At 53.2% G+C, this 24,259-nt stretch overlaps 11 protein-coding genes across 11 annotated transcripts; 7 read left to right on the plus strand and 4 right to left on the minus strand.

The window, feature by feature from the left end:
* Positions 1-156: 156 nt before the first annotated feature.
* Positions 157-1,824, plus strand: BBBOND_0207680 (riboflavin kinase / FAD synthetase domain containing protein, putative; the record flags this gene model as incomplete). Its single annotated transcript, XM_012912345.1, has 2 exons — positions 157-1,066; positions 1,103-1,824. The coding sequence occupies 2 exons, from the start codon at positions 157-159 to the stop codon at positions 1,822-1,824; spliced, it is 1,632 nt and encodes a 543-aa protein (XP_012767799.1).
* On the plus strand, positions 1,811-2,917 carry BBBOND_0207690 (GTP binding protein, putative; the record flags this gene model as incomplete). The annotated part of the gene is made up of 1 exon (XM_012912346.1): positions 1,811-2,917. One exon carries the CDS (start codon positions 1,811-1,813, stop codon positions 2,915-2,917), a length of 1,107 nt encoding a protein of 368 aa, XP_012767800.1.
* A 72-nt stretch (positions 2,918-2,989) lies between these two features.
* Positions 2,990-3,298, plus strand: BBBOND_0207700 (hypothetical protein; the record flags this gene model as incomplete). The annotated part of the gene is made up of 1 exon (XM_012912347.1): positions 2,990-3,298. The coding sequence occupies one exon, from the start codon at positions 2,990-2,992 to the stop codon at positions 3,296-3,298; it is 309 nt and encodes a 102-aa protein (XP_012767801.1).
* A 255-nt stretch (positions 3,299-3,553) lies between these two features.
* BBBOND_0207710 (40S ribosomal protein S13, putative) lies at positions 3,554-4,045 on the minus strand (the record flags this gene model as incomplete). The annotated part of the gene is made up of 2 exons (XM_012912348.1): positions 3,554-3,774; positions 3,811-4,045. 2 exons carry the CDS (start codon positions 4,043-4,045, stop codon positions 3,554-3,556), a joined length of 456 nt encoding a protein of 151 aa, XP_012767802.1.
* A 162-nt stretch (positions 4,046-4,207) lies between these two features.
* On the minus strand, positions 4,208-5,277 carry BBBOND_0207720 (hypothetical protein, conserved; the record flags this gene model as incomplete). Its single annotated transcript, XM_012912349.1, has 5 exons — positions 4,208-4,503; positions 4,609-4,678; positions 4,735-4,911; positions 5,086-5,151; positions 5,185-5,277. The coding sequence occupies 5 exons, from the start codon at positions 5,275-5,277 to the stop codon at positions 4,208-4,210; spliced, it is 702 nt and encodes a 233-aa protein (XP_012767803.1).
* Positions 5,278-5,326: 49 nt separating this feature from the next.
* On the minus strand, positions 5,327-7,934 carry BBBOND_0207730 (myosin A, putative; the record flags this gene model as incomplete). The annotated part of the gene is made up of 3 exons (XM_012912350.1): positions 5,327-7,600; positions 7,637-7,777; positions 7,836-7,934. The coding sequence occupies 3 exons, from the start codon at positions 7,932-7,934 to the stop codon at positions 5,327-5,329; spliced, it is 2,514 nt and encodes an 837-aa protein (XP_012767804.1).
* Positions 7,935-8,869: 935 nt separating this feature from the next.
* Positions 8,870-9,874, plus strand: BBBOND_0207740 (membrane protein, putative; the record flags this gene model as incomplete). The annotated part of the gene is made up of 4 exons (XM_012912351.1): positions 8,870-9,149; positions 9,190-9,624; positions 9,666-9,721; positions 9,758-9,874. The coding sequence occupies 4 exons, from the start codon at positions 8,870-8,872 to the stop codon at positions 9,872-9,874; spliced, it is 888 nt and encodes a 295-aa protein (XP_012767805.1).
* Positions 9,875-10,163: 289 nt separating this feature from the next.
* Positions 10,164-12,668, plus strand: BBBOND_0207750 (hypothetical protein, conserved; the record flags this gene model as incomplete). The annotated part of the gene is made up of 6 exons (XM_012912352.1): positions 10,164-10,242; positions 10,288-10,398; positions 10,440-10,564; positions 10,702-10,921; positions 10,956-11,077; positions 11,316-12,668. The coding sequence occupies 6 exons, from the start codon at positions 10,164-10,166 to the stop codon at positions 12,666-12,668; spliced, it is 2,010 nt and encodes a 669-aa protein (XP_012767806.1).
* Positions 12,669-13,621: 953 nt separating this feature from the next.
* BBBOND_0207760 (Multidrug resistance protein mdtL) lies at positions 13,622-15,047 on the plus strand (the record flags this gene model as incomplete). Its single annotated transcript, XM_012912353.1, has 2 exons — positions 13,622-13,957; positions 13,998-15,047. 2 exons carry the CDS (start codon positions 13,622-13,624, stop codon positions 15,045-15,047), a joined length of 1,386 nt encoding a protein of 461 aa, XP_012767807.1.
* A 3,636-nt stretch (positions 15,048-18,683) lies between these two features.
* BBBOND_0207770 (endonuclease/exonuclease/phosphatase family domain containing protein, putative) lies at positions 18,684-20,889 on the minus strand (the record flags this gene model as incomplete). The annotated part of the gene is made up of 2 exons (XM_012912354.1): positions 18,684-18,807; positions 19,166-20,889. The coding sequence occupies 2 exons, from the start codon at positions 20,887-20,889 to the stop codon at positions 18,684-18,686; spliced, it is 1,848 nt and encodes a 615-aa protein (XP_012767808.1).
* Positions 20,890-23,011: 2,122 nt separating this feature from the next.
* Positions 23,012-24,073, plus strand: BBBOND_0207780 (RNA recognition motif. (a.k.a. RRM, RBD, or RNP) domain containing protein, putative; the record flags this gene model as incomplete). Its single annotated transcript, XM_012912355.1, has 1 exon — positions 23,012-24,073. One exon carries the CDS (start codon positions 23,012-23,014, stop codon positions 24,071-24,073), a length of 1,062 nt encoding a protein of 353 aa, XP_012767809.1.
* Positions 24,074-24,259: the final 186 nt, after the last annotated feature.

Below are 24,259 nucleotides of genomic sequence, written 5' to 3' on the forward strand. Positions count from 1 at the left end.
TCTGGCGGGGAATGTCCTCACGGAGCGGCGAAGATTCTTGCAATGCAGGTACCCTCCCTCAGGCTGGTAGGGTGCCTTCGGCCATGCGAAGCGAGGCAACAGCACGACCTCCCGCGCCATTCAAAGAATAAACATGCTTTTTGTAGTCAATGTACGATGCCAGTCAATCAAAACGCAGCCAACAGTGACGATCCCATTTTCATTATTGACGCCGACTGCTGCATTGTAGACACACACACCGCTCTCATCAACTGTCTCGGCGCCGTTTCTAACATCGACGGCAGCCGCATATATTCGCCGTGGAAGGACGCGGAACAGGAGGAACCACGGGTCGGTTCGAACGGCGGACCGGAGCGCCAGGAACACCTCGACGCAAATAAGGGTGTAATTGGAAACGGTGCGATCACGCCAGCTGAGCCGGTTACGGCCGCTAAAGCGCCTCAGGAGGAAACTGTGCATAGCCTGCCCGCGGGTGGAGCGAAGCAGCTCGCATCGCGCAAGGAGCTCGCTCCCAAAGGAGTAGAGCGCGGCGTTTGCGCTAGTTGCAACAACGGTCCACACCAGTCTGATACGTGCCTAGTGGCACCAGCATCTGAGGCTGCAAAAGGCGCCAAGGTGATTAGCACTGAACATCAAGGAAGGTTAAGAGAGCTCATTCGCCGGATCCGTGACGACAGCGGTGTCCCCAACGAGGTTGTGGAGGACGCCGTTAGGACGGCCGGCTGCCTGCTCGAAGAGGCCAGGAGGGTAAAAAACGAGCGGTTCGAATCTATAGATTCGGCATTCGGAGACGCTTCCGTCGCGGTGGTGCTCAGTGACCAGCAGCACTTGCTGCACGAGTCGCTACCATACCGAAACTGTGTCCACGTCACGCCGTTCCAGCAGTTCGTGGAGGACATAGCACTCTCCAGCTACCAATCAAGGGGGGAGCTGGGTGTTTTACAGAATTTGGAAGTTGTATTGGACAGGTTGTGCAGTGAAGCTGCCAACCTGAAGGCCTCGAGCGGGAGGGTCATATTCGTATCCCATCTCCCGGGGGCGGTTGATCGTCTACTCAAACTAGTTGGTACGTGACTCTTATTTGGCAGTTCATGGCGCGCAGACGTGAAGGTTGGGCAGCGTGACGTAAAAATAGAGGTTGCCCTACGAGAAAACGTAGTGAGCCGTTGCGCAAATTGGTCTCGGGACGTGAGGTGCGTGTTGTACCCCAAAGAGAGCGTTGCGGTACAAGCTGTGGCCGCGGAACTCAGCAAAGCGCGAAAAGAGGGCGTTGCAGTTGTCCCCAAAGCCGCACTGTCAGCACCGAAAGCAACAGGGGCGCCGGCAGGGGTCACCAGCGACAAGGTCGACCTACGCTGCGAACCAGACCTGGCTAGCATAAGGGGTCTGGGAGCAATATACGTAAAACTAAACAAGCCTTTGTATATACAAGGCACGGTCGTTAAAGGGTTCGGCAGAGGCGCTGCATTCCTCGGCATACCCACGGCTAATCTGGACTGCGGTAACATACCACATCTCGTTCCGGGCGTGTATTTCGGAACTTGTTGGCTATTTGGGAATTCGGAGGTTGGGGAAGACAAACCGCTGGCTGCGATACTCTCCGTCGGGTTCAACCCCCAGTTCGACGACGCCAGTTACTCCGTGGAGCCGTACATATACCACGAGTTCAAGTTCTCGCTTCTAGGACAGCGCATCAAACTCGCCATCGAGGGGTTCCAACGGACAGAAGCAAAATTCGAGTCAGTGGAGGGGCTAGTGGCGGCGATACAGACGGACCTCGCAGAGCATAAGATCGTGCAACGCTGCCAAGATGGGTGTCATTGAGAAGATCCGAGAGATTGAGGCCGAAATGGCCAGGACTCAGAAAAACAAGGCAACTGAGTACCATCTCGGACAGCTCAAGGCAAAGCTCGCCAAGTACAGGACGCAGCTGGTCGAGGCGCGTGCCATGGGCGGCGGCAAGGGAGAAACCTTCGAAGTGTCCAAGTACGGAGACGCCAGAGTATGTCTGATCGGGTTCCCTTCCGTGGGGAAGTCGACGCTGTCAAACGCGCTGACTAACATGAACTCGGCAACCGCCGAGTACGAGTTCACCACGCTGACATGCGTGCCCGGCATCCTGGTCTACAAAGCGGCCAAGATACAGCTCCTCGATCTGCCAGGTATCCTGGACGGGGCCTCCGAGGGCAGAGGCCGTGGAAGGCAGGTCATCGCCATAGCCAACAGCTGCGATCTCGTACTCATGATACTGGACGCCACCAAGGACGACTCGCAGAAACGCAAGTTGGAGCGGGAGCTTGAAAACGCCGGCATCCGCATCAACAGGAAGCCGCCAAACATATCGTTCAGGCAGAAGAAGACTGGCGGGCTGAACATCAACCACCTAGTGCCAGTCACCCACCTCAGCGAGCGCGTCGTGCACTCCGTGCTGCACGAGTACAAGATATTCCACGCCGACATCATCATCCGCGAGGACGCCACCGTGGACGACCTGATCGACGTCGTGCGCGGCAATGTCAAGTACTGCAAGTGCATATACGTCTACAACAAGGTCGACATGCTGTCGCTGCCGGAAATCGAGGAGATAGCCATGCGGCCGAACTCCGTGGTCGTCAGCAGCGGCAAGGAGTGGAACCTCGAGCTGCTGAAGGAGCGGATGTGGGACGAACTCGAACTGATGCGCATATACACCAAGAACAAGGGCGAACTACCCAACTTCGACGAACCCATCATCATGACGCCCCAGCGTGGCGACGGCCGGGTCTCATCGGCCGTCGAGATGATCCACAAGAAGATGCTCGACGAGTTTAAGTTCGCGCTCGTTTGGGGCACCAGCGTCAAGCACAACCCGCAGCACGTCGGCCTGCGCCACAAGCTGAACGACGAGGACGTCATCCAGGTCTTCAAGAAGCGGTGAGTGACGGACGTTAATCATGCCTTCACAAGGCGGTTAATGACGGACGTCAATCAGGTCTTTACAAGGCGGTTAATGACGGACGTCAATCATGCCTTCATAAGGCGGTTAATGACGGACGTCAATCATGCCTTCATAAGGCGGTCAACTGCGGACGTCAATCAGGTCTTTACAAGGCGGTCAACTGCGGACGTCAATCAGGTCTTCACAAGGCGGTCAACTGCGGACGTCAATCGAGTTGTCAAGAAGTGGTGGTGCACGTATGTAGCCACTCTTGTCACGCACAATCCCAAGTTTTATGAAGCGGTTCCGCACGCCAGTTTGTTGGTGGAGCGTATGCCCGTCACCGCCAAGCAGTCAGTGCGGGGATTCATAGAACATTAAACTTAATAACATACATGTATTTCAGACCGCGTTCATGAACTAAGCAGCACTTGCGGCAACGGCGGCTCGGAGGCTCTCCGTATAACGACAGCGGCGAGACAGCCGGTTGGCCCAAACTCGCGGCAGCCTCGGTGAACAAGGCCCAGTCAAGTGTACCCCGGCCGCCAAACGAACGTGCAAAACGCAGCAGATATCGACATCCACAAAGCCACGGAAAATGAAGCGAATTGCGAAACATTCACGGAAAGTTCACGCCTAACCCAGAAGGGCGCTGGCAGTCTCCGACTTGTACTTCCAGTTGGCGGGAAGGCGGCGCTTCTTCTTGCAGTAACGCGCAAGCCTGTGGATCTTGGACTCGAGCAAAATGAGGCGGAACTTCGAGTCCTTGTCGTTGAGGTTGTGCTCCATGTGCTTCCTCATCACCACGGCCTTCTTGACCAAGAAGTACAGGTCCTCCGGAATGTCCGGCGCCCAACCTGCACAAAATATAACGCACACACCGCGGCACTAACCGTGTCCCCTGAGGATGCGCAGGATCTTGTTGTTCGTGATGGCCTTCACCATGGGCACAGCGTTGGAATCACGAAGCACCACACCGATTTGCGAGGGGGTCATACCCTTCTTGGCGAGCTTCACGATATGCTGCTCGAGCTGCAGCGGCCTGGTCTTGACCCAGGGGGCCGGCCTGCGGCGGTAAGGGACACTCGAGGACGAGATACCCTTGCCCTTCCCGTACATACGGCCCATGTTGCTCGCTTGTGTACACAACTATACCACAAAATGGCCGATATAAAAAGGTTCCTCAGACGGAACGAAATTAGTGCGCTGTGTTACGCTGCTGCCGTCAGCCGTCGCGGCACCTCGATGGGGCACCCGCGGCAGCGGCTCTCATGGGGAGAACAACTCGGGTCATTTCGCGGCTCTGCCGCCGCCGAAGTAGCTCAGAATGGAAGGTTGGCGCGCCTTAACGGGCTGTTGAGGTGCGACCGGTCTTTCCGGCAGCGTCGACTCGGAGTTATCGGCCAGCTTGCCGGGCGACTCCGTGAGCTCGCTGTTAGGCTTATCCGCCTCAGACTCCGTGGGAGCGCGTTCGCTCGCAGCACTTGGCCTATCTTTTGGGTGTGTAGCGGTAGAATTGAACAGCTGCTCCTCGGAGCCGGCGAGGAACTGATACTTCGGGTACAACGGGTTGTTGATGACGCTTGCTGCAGTGCATTATTTACCACGCCAATAAAGTTACGGAACGCCAAGAAAAGTGTATTGTGAGCAGTTGGGGCCATATGAGACGCTTTTGGGGCGCTAAAACTCACCGATATGCTCCGGCTTGACCGGGTAACTTGCGCCCGTGTCTACGATGTGTTTGTCGACGTGCCCAGCGAACTGCGACAAAAATATCACCTGTCAGCCCATTGTCACACTGTACTTAAACGGCCTACCGTAGCCTGGCCTAGCGTGCGCGACGCATCCTTGGTCATCCTCGGCGCCTCGTCGTCTAGCTCGAGGATGCGCTTCAGCCGGTGCGGTGGAATCACGATGTCGCCGGGCTCCGGTTTGCCCTGAGCGTCGGCAGCGCCGTTCGCCGGGGCGATTGCGGCGGCCTTTTTGCGATATTCCTGCGGCGCCGTTAGGTCTACACATCACGGACAGAAGGCACGCAACAGTACTCAGCACAAAAACGAAACTGTGGCATGATAATGCGCCGTAGATTTGTCACTGAGAGCGGCGCAAGCGCCGCCGAGAGGAGCTAGAGGCTACATGGTCAACGACAACGTGCAGACAACACCAACCTCTTGATGCGGGCATTCCTTCCACAGCCGGGCCACCTCGCGCTGCACATCGGCGAGCGGCACAGTCTGCGCGCTATAAAAGGGAGAAAGGCGGCACACCTCGGAGCCCAGACGGGCAAGCAGCTCGGCTCTCACGTCGCCGACCACCTCATTGTAGAACAGACGGAACCCAGTCACGCCATGCGAAGACATAATAAAAAAATATTAACGGAGTTTATTAAAGCGCGGACGACAGATATGTTCAGGCATTGATCTGCATTCTCAACATTTGATCGGGGGAGGGCGTGACCCTGGACTGCACGATGCGGCGGCGCAGGTGAGCCTGCAGACGCACGATGCCCTCCATGGAGGAGAACATCTGGTCGCGGGCGGCCTGGCGAGTCAGCCACGCGTCCAGCATCGCGGTGATGGGCTCCCAGACGCTGAGGCGCTGGCGCTGCAGGGCAGTCAGGTCCTTCGCCACCTTCTGGGTCAGGAACATCATGGTCTTACCGAGGGCGTACTGGCCAGTCTTCAGGCCCACGGACTCAGCAAGGCGCTGGGACGCGGTCTTGGGGTCCAGGGACTTGTTGTTGGTGATGCCGAGGTCGATGTACTTGTACTGCTCCAGGAACAGCTCGTACGGACGGCGGTACGAGTAACCGAGCTTGCGCAGCTGCAGCGCCTCGATGATGCTGAGCGCGTGCAGCTGCACCAGGATCTTCACGTTGTTGAACTCAAGCGGCTGCTTGGACTCGTTCGGCTTGACACAGCGGATGAAGTGGGAGTCGGTGCTGTTGATGAGCTTCATCAGGGCGTCCAGCTGCGACATGAACTGCGAGCCGATCAGCTGGCCCTTAGCCAACTTGCCGCGGGTCACATTGACGTTCTCGAACAGGTTGTTGATCGTCTGGTTGGGCGACGCGTTCACGCACTCCACCAGCTCCGCAGTCAGCACGTCCTTGTTCTTGAAGATGAACTGCTGCGCGTTGTACTGGATGGTGCCGATCGTGTGCACCACGTTGAAGTTCAGCTGCGCGTTCACCTTCGCGGGCACGTACTTGTTGTTGTCCTTCAGCTGGTTGTTGCACGCGCTCACCAGCTTCTCGTCGCTGCCGCCGGGCGCCAGGCACTGGTCCTCCAGCAAAGACAAAATGGACTTACCCTTCGCGCACAAAACCTCGATGATCGCGGCGTTGCTCGTGTAGTTCAGCTCGGGGATGGGGATGCCCTCGGACTTGTACAGCGCGCCCTCGCGCTTGAACACGATGTCCACGAAGTTAGTCTGCAGCATCTCGTTCGTGATGTTGATGAACAGCTGCTCAAGCGAGTTGTTCTTGAACACCTCGAAACCGAAAATGTCAAGCATACCAATGAAGTTCTTGAACCCGCCCTCGGGCTCGATCGAGCGGTTGAGGTTGCGGATCAGCCACAGGAACAGGCGCTCGTACATGGCCTTGCAGATACTCGATTTGAGCACCTCCGCGTCGCTCTGCTTGCGCGGGCCGCGGATCTCGTTGTTGCCGGCGCTCGTCACCTTCACGGTGAACTCGGTCTCCAGCACGTTGGGGTCCAGGAACATCAGCTGGCACGCGTCGTTGAACTCAGACTTGTTCACGATCGTGGCGGCATCGTCCACGCCCTCCACGGTGGTGGAGCCGATCTCAACGTTACCCATAAGCAAAACACCGGACAGCAACGAGAAGATTGTGGCGATCTGCTCCTCGCTCAGGCCCATGCTCTCGAACGACTGCATCACCTCCTTGAAGTCAGCCACGTCGTCGATGCCGGGCACGTCCTGGCACTTCGGGTTCAAAAACTTGTAATCGCCGATCGACTTCAGCTTGTACTTGCTCTTCATCTCGGGGCTCGCGCCCTTCAGCAGCTGGTAGAAGATGTGGTACGACCGCTCGTCGGCATCCTGGGTGACGATACGGGACTTCTCCAGCAAAAACGCCACGATGGAACCGTAGCGGATACCGCCCTCCTCGGCCACATCCAGCTGCATGAAACGACCGAAACGCGACGAGTTGTTGTTGCGGATGGTCTTCGCGTTACCGAAGGCCTCAAGCACGGGGTTCGCAGCCATGATGGCGGTCTGGATCTTGCTATTGCTCTGGCCGTCGTTCTTGTACGCGAAGTAGCGCATCATCTGCTTAGTCGCCTCAGTCTTGCCGGCACCGGACTCTCCAGACACGATGATGGTCTGCGAGTACTTGTAGTCGTAGACATTCTCCAAGGCGCGCCGGGCAGTCAGGAAAACGTGAGGAGCCAACTTCAAGGAGTCGGGCGCATCCTTGTAGCTCTTGATGACCGCGTCGGTCGCGTTGCCCAGGTTCTTGAATGGGTTGATGGCCACCAGCAGAGGGTCAGCAGTGCTGTAGATCTGGTTGTTCATGAAGCGGTGACGCAGGTAGTCCAGCACACAGGGAATGTTGGTCTGCGGAAGCATACCAATGTCGCCGTAGGTCAGCGGGTCGAGCTGCGCGTTCGTGTTCCATGCTCTGTCGATGGGCACTTCGAACGTCGCCTTCTCCTGAGAGCCGTCACGTCAAAACTCAAACCAACACACCTGGCCGGCCGGGGGAGCAGGGTCAATCTGCGTGCAAACAAGCGTAGTCTTCGTGGATCCCTGCTGCACGAGGCATTTCACGAACAGCAGCGCCGGATTTTCCTTGATGCTGGGCGCAGCGTCTGTCCATATCTGGAAGCCCTGCAAACACATTAGCGGGTCAAACTAAATTTTTCGACACGCAAAAAACCTCACTTACCGTCAGCAACTGCTCGGAGGCGTCGAAAGGCTGAACTTGAGTGCCCTGGCGCTTGAGCGCATTCGCCGTGGCGATCTCGTCCTTGGAAACGGTCTCCATCACGAACAGCGGAACATTAACACAAATTAATCAGTAGAGCACATATAATAACAGTGAATCCCCTTTAACGTACATGCACTTCATCCACTCGACGTAGAGAGGCAATGCGCAATACACACGGCGCCGGAGGTGGCGCGCATGAACACTACGCCTACGAGCACACGGAGGCTGGGCAATGCGTCCACGGCCTTAAAAGCGCGGCCGCGGGTCGAATTGGCGCGCCGTCGACGCTACACCGCCGCTTCTGCATACGCGGTGGAGGGAGCCGATGCGTCTGGCTTTCGCAGCGGAGGCAAGAGCGCTGCGAACGGTAAAAATGACGCCCTGTGTGCGGGTGTAAGGGTGACCGGATGCCGAGGCGAGGCGTCTAGGCCAGCTGGCGAAGCCGACCGACGCATCGGTGGGTGACGGCCGGATGCACACGTACGTCAGTTGACACTCCCAGGTGTCTCGTGGCGTAGCAAACTTGGTCAACCGGCGTTGTGCGCCCGCTGGTGTGTTCAAGCGAGCCATCGTTGAGCGCGCTTGAGTGGCGGCACTGGCAGCTGAGCTGCTCCAGTAGGAGGTTGTAGACGGCAGTATCTGTCCACGTCGCAACTGTGCGGCATCAGTGTTAGCACGGGGGTGCCTGGTGTAAGCGCTGCGTCGGTTTTACTGCGGTAAAATTAGGCGCGTGCAGCGACGATGTAGCCTCGGACGGTTTCCGGCGCTGGCGGCGCATCGCATTAATATCACCTAGTGCCGCAATAAAAACGCCTCTAGCAGGCAAGTGTGTGTGTTCACGGGCCCCTGGGCCGATGGTTGGCGGCGGCGAAAATTTTGGAGGCAGGGGTACTGCCGGCCGTAGTGCCACCTGATCGGCTGCACGGGCGATGGTCCCCCTTTTCACAGCAAACAGCTATAATTATTATAGAAGCTGCTTGGTCGTAACGGGGATGAGAGGCATCAACTATCGCATACTTGCGTTAATTTTTCCACTCTCCCTGCGCCTGGCGCTGCCGTCGGATTACAAAACCTGGTATGGGTCTGCCAAAAACTCATTCAGCAGGGGGAAGTCCACCTACGATGAGCTGGTGAAGTCGGCGCAGAACAGTGAGGATGAGTGCGTCATACTGCACTCAACGGACAACCGTTTGTCCACAACGCAGGGGGCCGGCAGGGGCACAGGCACGGAGTCGGGGTCCTTCCCGTGCCTCGACCACCTGCAACACAAGGGTACGCTCGGCAATAGTTGGCAGTGCAATGTAGAGTGCAGATAACCGAAGCAATTTCGACATCAACTTCAACATCGGGGATGTCGCCGGCGGCTCCAGAGAGCAGCGGCTGGTCGCCGAAGGCGGGTGCTGGCAGTTCGTGCTGAACCAGGTCAGCGCGCTCGACATCGACAGATGCGACGTGAAAGGCGAGGTATCGAGGTCGCTCATCGCGTTGGCAAAGACAAAGTGCCACCTGATCAGATCGGGCAGAACCTTCCCCCTGGCGGAGCACGGGTGCCTGCTCAACCCGGACGTCCTAGACGACAATGCGCTGGGGCTGCTCGGCGACCAGTACACCTCGAATCCGTGCAGAAGCGTGTATAACAGCGGCGAGTGTGAGAAGCTGAAGGAGGACATCGTCGCACAATGTACCAACCCGCGGGTCATGACCGAGGCTGCCTTCCAAATGTACCACGCAGATCTCAACCACATCGGTTGGTGTTATAGTCCACGGCTGTTGTATGCACGTGCGCAGATGACATATGCTTCTACCTCCAGTCAAACGAATGGAACCGCAGGACAGAATCAAACGTATGTGCGTTGTGGATCGTAGGCAACCTGTGTCAGATCAACAGGCTCGGCGAATCGGCCATAAACCTCCTCAACACGCAGCAGAACATGGAGATGTTTCTGGCAGGCATGCAGAAGCAACAGGAAGAAAGTCTGCGAAAGGCCACCAGGTGAGGATAGTATCCGTGTAGTCTACTGCTGTGAACGGCGACCATGCGCAGAGGCGACTTCAGTTGTGACTCTTGAACTCGTACATCTGTGGATCTACTTGAAGTCAGCTAATGTGTTGGTGAATGACCAAATGCTTTTGGATTGTGGCGTAAATCATGGGGGTATAAGAATGCAACAATGCCCAGCGTTAGTGTAGCTGATCCCAGCACTATACACGTTTTAAACGCAATGTCCGAATGTGTGCGCGACGTGTTAACCAGAAACAGTACAAATGTTCAGGTTGACCTCCTGGATGGACGCTTTGCGTGAGGACCTGAAGGATGTGTTCAACATCCTGGAGACCATCAACTCCTATCAATACAGAATATACGGTTAGTTGGTGGCACTGCCGAATACTGGGATGACTGAGGTTACAGCATTTGTTCACAGCTTCAAGCTATTCTTCGAATACGCATTGTACGTGGCCGCTGCGATCGCAGTGACCATATTCGAGGCGACGGCCTGGGCACGCCCGCGCATTGTCTTGAGTGAGTTTCGGCGTCGTGATGGCCACTCACGGTTATTGCAGCGGTTGTCGCATCATGCCTCGCTGATGCGATGGCGTTTAAGGCTATAACACGCTCTGCGGCGCTGCACCGGTTAGGATATAGCAAGGAGGACATTTACGGTGTCACATCCTCCGCAATACGCTGGGTAGGAGCCGTGCGCTTAACGACATATGGTCCAGATTGCGGTTGCGTTATCGGTTTATATGTGGATTAGGGCTGTGCTAACGTAGGTTTATGCAACAAGGCCGCACATCGTTCCGCAGTTACCAGCCGCCTGCGCAGGCGATGCTCAAGGAGATGCACCAAATACGCAAGATACTCACGCCACGAATCGTTTACCCAAACATCAGACCAAATACTGGTGATTCGGACGCCACTGGTGACGAAGGTAGTGACAAGCGTGCATATGGCTCACAGCACACAGACAACAGCCCCCGAGGCTACACCCTGGACGACTTCGTCGAACTATTCGGCGATCGCAGCGACAGCACATACACATACGGTAGGAAAGCGGCGGTGAGAGACATATTGGTCAGAATCTGGCTATACCACAGAGGAATCCTCCGACGGCTCTTTGGGCGAGGATTCTGAAGGACTCGTTGAGGAGTACCTCGAAACGCAAAGCCGGCGGCGAAGACGTACAATAAACCCCCAAAGGGTGACCAACTATAGACGCATATAGCGTTAACACACACTAATATCGCATGAATGAAGTGTATGAAGCAGACATCCAATGTATGCGACGTGGCCCCCTGCAAGTCACACACCTGGACTCAGCCACCTAATTCTTCGCCGCAGGAAATCACCACGTTTGCATATGCCGTCTAAATGATAACGGTGGCAGCCATGGCTTTTGATTTGCTAAGGATGTGCTAACACGGCATCCTTTCTGACAGGGTCGAGACAGCCCGAGCTCGGTTGTCCCAAGCGGCCATAGAAGTGTATTCGGACTCGAGACGTACTTCAGAGCAGAGATGGATCAGCGAGGATACCGGATGGGAAACCCCGGAGCGGACGGCGCCGCGGGCGCTCATAACCAGGGGCAACAACCAGATGCATGGGCCCACCAGATGCAGACTGTGCCATACTACAACCCGCAGCAGCATCGCATGGAGTTCTCCGCGCCGATGGTCATGCGGCCAATGTCCGACTCTCCACATGCAACGCCGGGGGCTCAAATGGTAAACGTGCCGTACGCCAATCCGCTGCATGTCAGCTCACAGCCCAGCCCCTTGCAGCAGAACCATCCTACACACGGACATATGCAGCACGCCCACCAAGTGTATGCGGCAGGGCGTACAAATGCCATGCAGGCGCATCCTGCGCATCAACAGATGATGCACAATCCAACGATGTCGCAGCATGTGGATATGCAGAGGATGGGCGCCAACAGCCAGATGGGGCCAAGACCTGACGGAATGAGTCCTGATAAACGTCAATACATCATGCCCACCGGCCATACGCAGTCGACGGAAACGCTGCGTGCCCAATCGCCGAAAATGGTGAGTGGGAGTCCGACGCAGGTACCATCCCCGAGAGACACCACAAATCAAACACCAACGAAAGAGACATCTACGCCGCCGATGAAGCCGCCACAGCCTGTAGTTGCAAACCCGCTGTTGGCACCGCAATGTAAACAAGTGCAAGCAAGTCTGGTAGCGCAACAATCACCGACGCGGCAGGCAACGCCAACGTCGCCGCTTCTGCGGCAACTCCCGACAGGGACTCCCAAGCAGCTACTGAAACCTCCCGAGCCTCCGAAGCCAGATCTATGCAGGATGGACTGTGGCAAGTTTTTCGCGCCGCTGGTTGAAGCCATGAATTTCGACTCTGCCACACAGCCTTCAGGGCTGTCACTCGATGACAAGTTTGAGCAGTTTGGAAACAGCATCGCAGCAATGCTGCAGCAACAAGCGCAGATACTGGAAACGTGTCAGCTGCAGGTCAGCGATGCGGATGCCGCATTGGCGGAAGGCAGCGTGGTGAACGTTCACAAACTTGATGCCATGACTGAGGCATCTTCCGGTCTATTCGCTAACATCTCCACACTATCGCAACAAATGCACGAGATGGTAGACGAGCTACCGCCGTTTTATACTAGGTCGTCCCACTACTTCCGCAATCTGGAAATCAAGGTAGGAGACTTCACGTCGTTCTCCCACACACATGTGCCGGAGGCCGCTGTAGCAGCGCACCTAGTCCGCTTACAGGACGAGCTGCTAAAAGAGCATCAACCGCCTGGCCCTTAGAGGTCCCGCTGGATGTCCAAAACGACGCAATAATTATAGTAAGGTGGCAGTGTGGCGGCAACTGCGTCCTGCCTGCCGAGCAGGAATTAACTGCCTTAATCACGGCAGGGGTTGAGTGACTTGTAAAAAAGCAGTTCACACTGTTTAAATGGTATATTATGCTGCTATTGCGCTTCAAATCATAACAGAAGCTGTACATGTATGCAACGCATTGCGTTGGCATAACGAACGAAAAGGGTGGACAAGAAGGCAACCCATGGGTGAGGACCCGAGGAAATAGCTCAAATACAAGCGGGTTCACGTACAAGAGAACGTTCAAGGCGGTGTAATAGCTCCTGAGTGACGCCGCATCAAAAGACGGTTCCTACTCTGAATGACCGTCGTAACCAAACAAGGTGACAAGCACCAAATATGCACAGCGGCCAGAAAGTTAAAAACCGCCACTGGCACCGATGATGCGGTTATAAATTCAAGTAAATTCGAAACACGACAATATGAACAAATATACGCAGTACAATAGACAATCTAAAAAAGGGTTTTAGCAACTTGTGAACGCTGTTGAAGGCAGCTCAGTAGCGTCGAATCGAGCGGTTCATATACAAGATTCCACGCGCATTTAACACATGCATTAATGTATCAAATTAAAACGTTTACGAAAAAAAACATTGTGCGCTTCAGCTTCGGGTTCTTCCGCTGACTACGTGTGGTACACTGGGGTAAAAAGTAATGTGTATAAAAACATTTTATCATTCATAAAAATGGCGTTACACTAGCAATATCTTTTTAATTTATATTCTACTTAGCTTTAATATCATTATACAGGATTCCACGATGCACAACACCGTATATGCCGTGGAATCTTGGTGTCATACGTAAGCATAGGTTGTCAGCTTTAACTGGCTTTCGACTAGACAATCATTTAGAGAGAATGAATCATATATCTTAAAGTAGTAATGGTGGAAGAGCAGGCGTATTCTGTGACAACAGATACAATTACATATGTTGAGTATACTGCGCTGGGAAAAGCACTCTATAGCATGGTCTCGTTTGTCGAAGGCTACGATCAGCACATGCTGGGCATGTGTATGAGGGCATTTGAGTTGACTTTGGGTCTTTCCCAGGCTCAGCTATCCATGATGGTAACCGTGTCTAATATGTCTCGCTTAGGTTGCTGTCTAATTTGGGGATTGCTGGCAGATAAGTTCAAATCGAACCATGTGTTTTCAGCAGGCCTTTTGTTGATGGGCATGGCTTCGATTGTGCTGAGTTCTGCATCTCAGTATATATCAGTAAGTTACGACAGATTTCGCTAAGATAACGCATCTGCAGATTCTGTTTTTGCGCTTCATACACGGTTTTGCGTTCGCCTGTATCTACCCCGTTCAACAAAAAATCGTTGCAGAAGAATTTAGCGATCCATGTTCCAACCTTGTATTCGGCATAATGCAGGCCCTAAATTGCATTGGGAGTCTCTTATGCGCAATCATAACCACGCGCATTGCACCCAAAATATTGTTGGGATATTATGGCTGGCGTACTTCTTACCTTGTTTTGGGGTACGTATGGATAATATTTGGTATAGCGATTGTATTTGGAATGACAAGTGAGAAATGTGGGAATAATGGTATGTGCACTGCCAAACCCAAGACCAACATGAAAGAGGTTATAGATGGAGCCTTTTTAGCTGTTTTTAATTGTCGGACAGCTGGGGTATCTATCTTTACCCTATTCGTAGCAGAAACTCCAATGTGCGCGTTTTCCTATATGACCATCTATCTGCAGTATCTGGGAGTGTCAGACACCATGGCAGGCGTTGCCGTGGCGGCGACACTGATTGGAGGTGCAGTAGGAAGCGGAGTCGGTGGTTTGATTTTTAAGCACATTGCGGAAAAATACGACAGATGTGGTGAACTTTGTTCCGGCATTGCAGTGCTGGTCATCCGACTAGTTGTTTGCGTATTATTCTTCGTATGGAGGCCACCATCTGGTCCTTTGCTGTGGTACCATTATGTGGAATTATCAGCGTTTGGTGGCACATTGGTAACGGTTGGTGGTGTAGACAGGGCCCTTTTGAAGAAAGCAATCGAAGAAAAGTGTCAAGGCACTGCAGCCGCAGCGATTAGAACCATATCAGGAATAGCAAGTAGTCTGATTCTCTTCCAGGTTTCCGCATATTTGTCCGAAAAGGTGTTTGGCTATGTTCCTTCGAGGGAGCCCTTAGAGACGATGCAAATGGCTGTTAAACATAGAAATGCGGAAGCTCTTAGGCAGTCAATGATGTATATTATTTTGTCAGGCACTATCCTCAATGTTTTGTGTTATATTACATTGATATGTTGCTTGCCTTCAAAAAAACGACAAACGTCAGAGGAGAAATGAAGGAAAAGTGGGAAAGTAAAAATCAAAAGGAAAACGCGATAATCTATCTGAGAAATAGAAAATTGCATTATTAAATATTGAAGATATTCCCTTATTTAGCACTACAGACCATTTATACACGATAACCGCTTTGCTATTTCGGGGATATAACTATCAATGCTATTATAGGCTACTTTCAACTCAGATGGATTTCAAATAATGGTTGATAACGTAGAATTTTAGGCGTCAAATCGCCTACAAGGTTGTATCAATGGGATGCAAAAGAAACGTATTTGTTGTTGGCTGAATGAAAATAATTCGCTATTCCTATCACGCAGAAAAATGAAGTTGCAAGTCAGCAAACACATTCGCTGGCTAATAATACAAGGATATAATGTGGATCCTACACCCAGAACCGAACCCGGCAACTATCATTAATAGTGAGACGATCATATGGCGGCTGCTGTGTAAGGGTTATTTCGCCAACGCCAATCTGCGTTCGGAGGAGCTCAACTCGGCAGGCGGCGCAACGCACCAATCACTGGCATAAAACACGTGTCAATGGTTTGGAATTTGCTGATTGCGCTGTTGACTAATCACGAGTCTGTCGCTTTTATGACCATAGTGCTGGATCGGGGATCCCTGCGTATCCACGTCACCGACGTTCACCGAATTGTCGAAGCGGAGCTTCTACCCACACCTGCAAGGTTACCTGATACGGTAACTTAATAGCCTTGCAGATATGTGGTCACGTCAATTGCAGTTAAAATGTTGACGGTTGAGTTGAAGGTGACAATTTTACAAACTAAGGTATCGATAGATACCTGGCATTACGTGCCCGGCCATAGTTACCTTTGACCAAAGCGACTATTTCGGACATGAAGCATTAATTCTAACGTTTAACTATATATAGCGCATAGGCATTTTAATGCCCCCAACCTATGTATACAAACGATTTAGCGTCTTTGACCCATACAGATGTACTTTTCCGACTCTACGAATTGATCGCCTTTAACTATTTTCGTGCTCGGAATAACATACGGTGTTCGTACTGAGTCGCTGCATGTAGTCAGTGGAATGCTCGAAGCTGTGATTGAGATGTGGAGGGTTAGCTCTGCTATGATGGGTTGATGCTGGACGGAATCGTAATAGGGCGGTTTCAGAATCCCAAAATAGAAATATAGAATTATGAAGGACGGTGCTACATTCTATAGGCTGTTTTGCTAGGCATATGCTTTAACTGGCCAGCGAAGCTAATACAAGTCCTTCTGTGGGTACCTCTATTAAGGGTCGTATATCTCCAGACGGCTGTAGAAGGATCCGTGATTGGCAGGAGAGATATAGCAGTGGTTGTGAAATTTGTGAAGTGAAACATGTGTTTGTTATTCACCTGGTGAATAACACAAGTTAGGATTTGCAGAAAGAAGAAGGATTCCGAAAAATAGTGCAGTGCGATCCGATGAAATCATGATTTACAAGGGTATCATTCACATGTTTCGGCGAATTGTATGCAATTCAAACAACTGTCGCAACATTTCGCACTACTGTTGACGGTAGATTCATGCTGACAACTGGTTACCATAATCCCCACTGTCGAATCCGACACCCCCGTACCGAATAAAGTACGTACATCTAGGCGAATGCCGTTGAACAACGCGCCTTTACTTATCTTTAGTAACTAGCGCTATATGGATATTTGTGTCAGCCTAATAAACAATCGTAAATGCTGACTAGGGTAGCTGGCTAGCGTGGGCCACCCGTCGCTTTGGCATCAAACTATACTATGACTTCGCATTCGTAGTGCCACATATGCTCAACCAAGTCACAAGTTCAACTAATTGTCACAAAGTACCACTTTCAGCTATAGTTATGTGGAAATCTTGTATGGTGAGTGTACAGCAGGTATACACAGCCTTCACTTTCTGAATTGGTTAACAAGCGGTATTTCTTGAAATCTGTATTGCCAATTTTGTTATCATGGTCATACCGCTTCGTAGCAAAACCACTACGTCTTAATCTACTTTACCTTCGTCAATTCGCCACATCACTCATTCTGCGTTACCGCCTGCTCTATCGTAAATTAAACAATCGTCGAGATTGATTACTATTCCAATCATACAACAACTCTATTGACGCCATTTATAATCGCCACATTTCTGGTGCACGTCGCAGTTGTTGAAGATGCGGTGGCTAGTGTCAGATGTCAACGGACAGTGCGTAGGATTCAAATAACTTTTCACTACAGCAGCCATATGTCGCCGCATATTTCAAAGCCTTGATGAAATCGGTGCTAATTGTCGTTCGAATAGTAGTCGTTCTAGTAGGTTTCGTGTCACGTCAATAATGGTACCGGTACCAACCGAACAGGGCAGACATTTCCAGTGGGGCACCGATTCAGCAATCTACAATTCAAAAACTTGGCGGTTCGTGCAGTAACACGCATTAGATCACACGGCACTGTTTTAGTTGTGATCGATGAATGACCCACAAGCGTGGATGTGATGAGGTCTACTGAACTTCACTCCGCGCATTGCTGCTGTTACAGCTCCATGGGAGCACTTTATGGCGTAATTCATTGCGTAAATAGCTGAATGCCACAGATTGAGCCATATTATGAATCCCTCAATAAGTGAACGGTGAACATTTGATAATGGCGCCGACACAGTGTTCCTCTTACAACCACAGCATAACAATCAATAGTGTCGCTTATAGGGGTCTATACCCTAGCAACTAGTACGTTGTGAAAGGGCCGAAGAGCTTCTTCTGTCAACCAGTCAGACGTCGTTTTACCACCTATCGAATATCCGTCTGTCGCGGATATAACAATAGAAACCAGTTGGTTAGGTGGGATCGTTCGCAATCAAAAACAGACAGATGTCAAACCGGTGATTCTAAAAGCAAGTACGCTGGTTATGTCTCTACGAATTTGGGCGTGGTGAGAAGACGGTACACTGTTGTCTAATACAGCTCCGTGAGTGCCACTGAACGCACGCGCTCGGGGTGGTATGAAATTGTCAGCTCAAGCGGATTCCATCTGTCACTGTCTCATGAGATCGTAATATGGTCACCAATATTCACATGGATGCACGCCGCCGCAATTGTGTACCGTAACAACATGGTACCGCACGCTACATCAACAGCGTACCTATCAGCCGTCCTCGTGTCACGCCATGGATCACGCGAAGCACGGTCGATTGTGTCATATTTCATACAAAATATAGTAACATTTTAACTCATATGTAGCAAGGAGACATGGAAGTGTGCCATGACAGCGAGGCGTTGTCCAATCGCCGGCCAGCATGCCACGCATCACGGTAGAGGCCATACAAAGCACTTTAACGACGTGTGATATAACACAACGGTAAAGAATAACCATTTTGCGCTATACGCATTTATAGTGGATTCCAACTTAGTTGGCTCTCAAGTACAACCTACGCCGTCCGCGTTAGTTGACCGCTGCTGCGCAGGTGTGTCTGATTCAAGGGAGCGAAGATGGCCAGTTCTGGTGCGGGGTGTTGTTGCCTTGTGGACAACGGAGGCTGCTGTCCCGGAAGTTGTGGTAGTTGCCGCGGGGGTGTACAGATATGTTGCTGCCGATGCTGTGAAGAAATCAGATGCAGGAATCGATTGCTCACCATCCTGTTCATGGGAGTGATTTTAATTGCATTCCTCATCATCCTGCTCATCTGCTGGATGATCGAAAACAGGAGATGGCCATTCGAGAAAATCCACGACTACATCTTCGCCCTGCCGGACATCTACGATCCATACGAGAGGTACCCTGAGGAGAATACATATGCATACTAGTCTCACGGAGTCCACGGCAGGTTTCAATATCGCAACGACCGTGTCGTGCCGCATTTACAACGTGGTTGTACCCGTGAATTATAATCCACACGGATTATGCGAATACCTGCCGGGATGTGCTACGCCACACTCTCAGCGTACCCAGGATTCCAACTCAATTGAATCTTGTACCATAGACAAATGCATATGCCGTGCTTGTAGCAACGTAGTGTCGATGTGGTAGCAATGCGTTGTCGATGTTGTAGCAACGTAATGCGACTGTTGGGCCGAACCACGATTGGTGATTTGCGACGCAGACGTGCAGATGCGTGGAGTAACGTGATGGATATTACATAGAACGTCTTTTGAACTCAGAAAGAAGGCTGAAGTGGTCGGATGACGGCCAGCCCTTGTTCGGAAGGTTGCCGTTCGCCTTTACGTCACGGTAAGCGGGCATCTCGTACAGCGACTGCACATTCAGCTCGTCGGCAGTGTACCATATGTAGTCCACGCAGCCGCGCTGCCAGCCGTGGAACGCAGTGAACGCGGGCTCGTTGCACTGGTTCTGCCCGGGGTCGAAGGTGCTGTAGGCGCTGTGGAACTTGAAGGGGCAGAACAGCAGGTCTCTGGCCTCACCGCCCAGAGTCTTGTCAACATCGTCCGCATCTTTACTGCGCGGAGTGACGCTGGATTCGTCCTCCTTGCCGCTTAGACTGCGCTCGTTCACGGCGCCCAGGTATTTAGAGATGACCCCGTGCATCCCCTCGTCGAACTTTATCCACTCTGGCATCTTCGTGAACATGTCTATGCCGGTGGTGCGGCTTAGCGGCTCCACCCATTCCCCCTCGGTTCCAGTGCCGTAGATGTCGGAAATGTAGTTGCCCTCGAAGTTGCCAACGGTGATGCCAGACTTCCCGTGCCCGCCCTGCTCAGTCTTGTACATGGTGTCGAACATGAGGTACTGTCCGGATATGAGCCTCACGTTGCAGTTGCGAAGCACCACGTAACCCTTGCTGAGGAAGTGGTACAGCAGGCTCTGGGGGGTGAAGTTGAAGTCGCCGCACATTATTATCGCCGGCTTTGGGTGGTTGCACGCCGCGGCGCCGAGGTGCTCCATGCACACCGACTCCATGTCCTTGATGGCCAACAGCAGCGCGCACAACTGCGCGAACTTGATGTCGCCACGGTTTTTGTTAAACAACAGGTGCGTGTTGGAAAAGATGTATATGTCCTTCACCTTCGCCTGTTCGTCGTCGACTAACTTGCTGCGCTTGTCAACCAGCGCGAGCACGATGGCCACCTGCAGGCGGTCGTAGTTGGCGTCGTCGACGGCGAACTCGATGTCCTTGTGTGACAGCACCTCGAACCGCTCCTCCTGGTAGAGGATGCACACGCCGTCCAACTTGGGCGACTTCTTTTTCTTGAAGACGGATCTGTACCCCAGGCGTTGGAATTCGCCCGAGAAGAAGTTTTCGTACTCCGCCTCGTCAACCTCCTGAAGACACACGACGTCTGCCAGGGAGTCACGTACGACGTCCAGAATGGCGAACTTGCGGCTGTTCCAGGACATCACCTCGCTGTCATTGTTCACGTACTTGTTGTCCACGAGGCTACGCGCAAGACAGTTGAAGCTCATCACCTTCAGGGGCTCAAAGCTGAATCGCGAAGCGGTGCCCTGTGGCGGTGCTTTGCTCATGCCGGACGACCAGTTGCGCTCGACCAGGCTTTCGGTGTCGGACTCGGGCTGGCCGTTGCGTGACGCCCGCGGCACGCCAATGCGCATGCTGTCCAATTTAATGGACAACAAGTCTAAGGGCTCGACGGCTGGCATGCACACCGTCGCCTTAGTGATGGTGCGTGAGCCATCGGCTCGGCACTCTTCAGCGGCGTTTACGTTGCCTTCCACCATGTCGGAAGGCTTATTGAAAACAACCGACTGCTGGAGAGCCGCTGCGTCTGCGTTCATCCCGCAGCCGATACCCGTATTCGCCAAAGGCACCAGGTCACTCACGTCGGCGGCTCCCCGCCCCACCATGCCGAGTGATCCGTGGGCCATATCATGTGATCGCGTCGCCATTTCGTTCACAGGCGTCCGATTCGATATGGCAATCCAGTCGCGTTTGAAGGGGACGGCAGTTGCCCTCTTCCGGTAATAAGCACGAATGCACAAGTTTCCCGAGCTTCGGTGCGTAGTGACGAAGCCGAAAAGCGAACAGCGCGTCTTCTGAATAGCCGCGCCGACAGAAACAAACCCACTGCCACACCTTGCGTTCACAACACGGTACGAACAGTAAGCAGACTGTGCAAATCTCATGTACACAACCCTGCACTTGCTAACACTGACGTCACCGATGACGTCGTCACCGCCTTTGAAAACGGTGATCAACAAAGGGCTTCTGCCACCACACGGTATGAGAAGTCGCTGACACAACTGCAGCGCATGCGCAGTTAATGCGTTAGAGGTAACGAAGACAACTTAGCTGCGGCCACTCCCGCCTGATGTCTCCCTCAAACAATGATCCTCGCCACACTCCAACCTAGAAACGGAGCACATACACGGCAATAATGCTTCACGCAACTTCTAACACAACAGCCTTTCATTCCATAATGCTTATGGAATGCCGCACCGGGATTCTCAATCCAGGGAAGTATTGATGTCGCAGCACTGGCCTGATCGGAAAATCCGATGTCGTGATTCCGCGAACCCTAGGCAAAAAAACGTCTTTCTATGCAACGTGTGCGTGAACTGCACACATTGTCACGCTACGTTTCGCTGATACACGCTATCAGCAACGCGCCCCGCCGTTACAATCCGTCAGGCAAGGACAAGTATAGGAACGCGAACAGATCCATTGTGCCCGCGAAAACTGATGGCGATCCCATCCTATTTAACACCAAGCCACACCACGTACGACACTTAGATGATATCGGCCGACATGTGACCGTGAGTCACACGTATCCCAGTGCGAAACATCTCCGCGGCAACGATGTTCGGCTTGCGTAGATCGCAGTGGCCGGCAAACAACGCACACGCGATATTAGCGCGCGATGAATTCAACGCAAAGACCAATATATATGATTTTGGATGTGAAGGTGGTACGACGATGTGATGCGGGGCACCACGGTCTACCACATGTACCACCAGCGAGCTTATGACAGGCGAATCTTGAACGAATGTTGGGTGTACTGTATTGTAAGTAAATATTTGCGCCGAATTCGGACGGTAGTCGGCCTAAATTTTTACACCGCAAATCACGGTATCGCGCGCAGCAGCAGCGCCACGGACAACCGTCTGTGTCTGCGCAGGGGAATTAACGACCTGCATGCCGGTTGATTTGATGATTCAAAACGAAAGGTCTCAGAAAAACGCACTTAATGTGCGCATGGTTTGGTGCTGGCTGCAGCCGTGTGTGTGAGACAAAAAAACCAAGAAATCGCCTGGAAGGTCAAAGTGCCTGGGCGATTTGGTTAACTATTGCACTGCTGAACGCGCGTTTTGCGTCCCGCAAATGGCCCACGTCGCTGGGCAATCTTTACGACCTTGTGTACCGGACGCCACTCCAACGATCAGGGCGTTCGTATGTGTAGCGTGACCTTCCACCTGTGGACGCCGTCATTCACTGAGTCACAGACAATTAGTTGGTCTGCTTTACGTAAGGTTGCGATACTACACCTAAAAATGCTAATTGGGCCCGGTTGATGGCGTGGAATATTGGGATGCGTAGCTCAGCCTCTTTGGTCGAAATGCGGCTGTGCGCACGGTGTAGCGAGCAATGAAGCGATAAAGGCGCACACGTTTGCGGTGGTATGTGGATTTTTAACGTTTGCTGGTTTGACGCTGTGAGGCGGCGTTTCCGCAGCCCCCATCGTAGCTACGGAAGCGTACACCATAGTCATATGCCGTGACAGCCACTGCGCCGGCATAACGGATACACGTGACGCCTTACACTTTATAACGAATATCAATTGTTTTTTTGAGTTTTGCCACCATGTCGGACGAGGAGGAGCAGCCTGTTACGGACACCTACCCGTGCGCGCCAGCGCCGCCGGTGGAGATCAAGCTCTTCGTCGCGCGCATACCGAAGACGCACGAGGAGGCAGAGATAAGGAAAATGTTCGAAGAATTCGGGGAGGTCAAGGATGTAGTGGTGATCCGCGACAAGGCCACCAACGCACACAAGTGCTGCGCGTTCGTACGCATGGTCTCAATATCGCAAGCCGATGCGGCCATTAAAAGCCTGAACAACAACTGCGTCGTTGACACTGCACTCGGCGCCATCTTGGTGAAGTACGCCGCCGGCGAGGCCGAGCGCCTGGGATTCACCTCCCTCGTAGGGGATCCCGGGGTGAATGAATGCAAGCTGTTCGTCGGCAGCATACCCAAAACGGGCGACGAGTCCATCGTCCGCGAAATATTTGAGCAGTACGGCACGTTGGAGGATGTGTTTGTTATGAAGGACCAGAACGGCGCCGGCAAGGGTTGCGCGTTCGTTAAGATGGCGTACAAAGAGCAGGGGCTTTATGCCATACGCTCACTCGATGGCATGAAGCAGTTGGAAGGCTGCTCCCGCCCGATGGAGGTGCGTTTCGCGGAGTCGAAGGCGAACAAGCAGAACAACGCCGGTATGCACCACTCCTCCATGCGTGCGCCGATGGTCCAGCCGCCGTACCCCATGCCAACGCCGAGCCAGGTGCGCCAGGTCGGCATCTGGAGGGAGTACATATCCCCCGAGGGCAAGCCGTACTTCTACAACGAACAAACGGGGCACACGCAGTGGGAGCGCCCGCCGGAGTTCGACAACCCCAGCGGTGCCAGCCAGGCCCCGGCGGGACCCCCCGGCGCCAATCTGTTCATATTCCACATCCCCAACGAGTGGACTCAGTACGACCTCGTGCGTACCTTCTCCCAGTTCGGGAAGATCCTGAGTTCACGGATCGCGTCAGACAAGTCGACTGGAAGGCACAAGGGTTACGCCTTCGTGTCGTACGACTCGCCTGATTCGGCCGCACAAGCCATACAGCATCTCAACGGCTTTACGGTGATGGGGAAACGACTGAAGGTGACCATCAAGAAGGGGGACGAGTCGGCGGCAGTGTCCGCGACACCGTCTACCGCCCCCGCCGTGGCACCCAGCAGCAGCGTGGTGGGCAGGATGCCCACACCGGCGTACCAGACCTACCAGTCCCCCCATGTAGCCGGAGCGCAGCCCTACGGACAGCAACCGTACTACGGATCCTATCAGAGGTACGCTCCATATTAATGACGTTTCACTGCTGCGCGACTGGCTTCAACGACGGCCGCCATACGACGATTGCATGAAAGTGGTGTTTCGACGTGCGTTATTGGACCTCTTCGCTGAAGTGCGTGACATGCTTCCCTTTCTGATCAACTGCCCATTCGAGTGACCCATGCGACGCGCGGCCACCAAAGTGTCGGCTTTCATACA

This window comes from Babesia bigemina (genome assembly GCF_000981445.1).
Source record: "Babesia bigemina genome assembly Bbig001, chromosome : II".
In the NCBI taxonomy this organism is placed as follows: domain Eukaryota; phylum Apicomplexa; class Aconoidasida; order Piroplasmida; family Babesiidae; genus Babesia; species Babesia bigemina.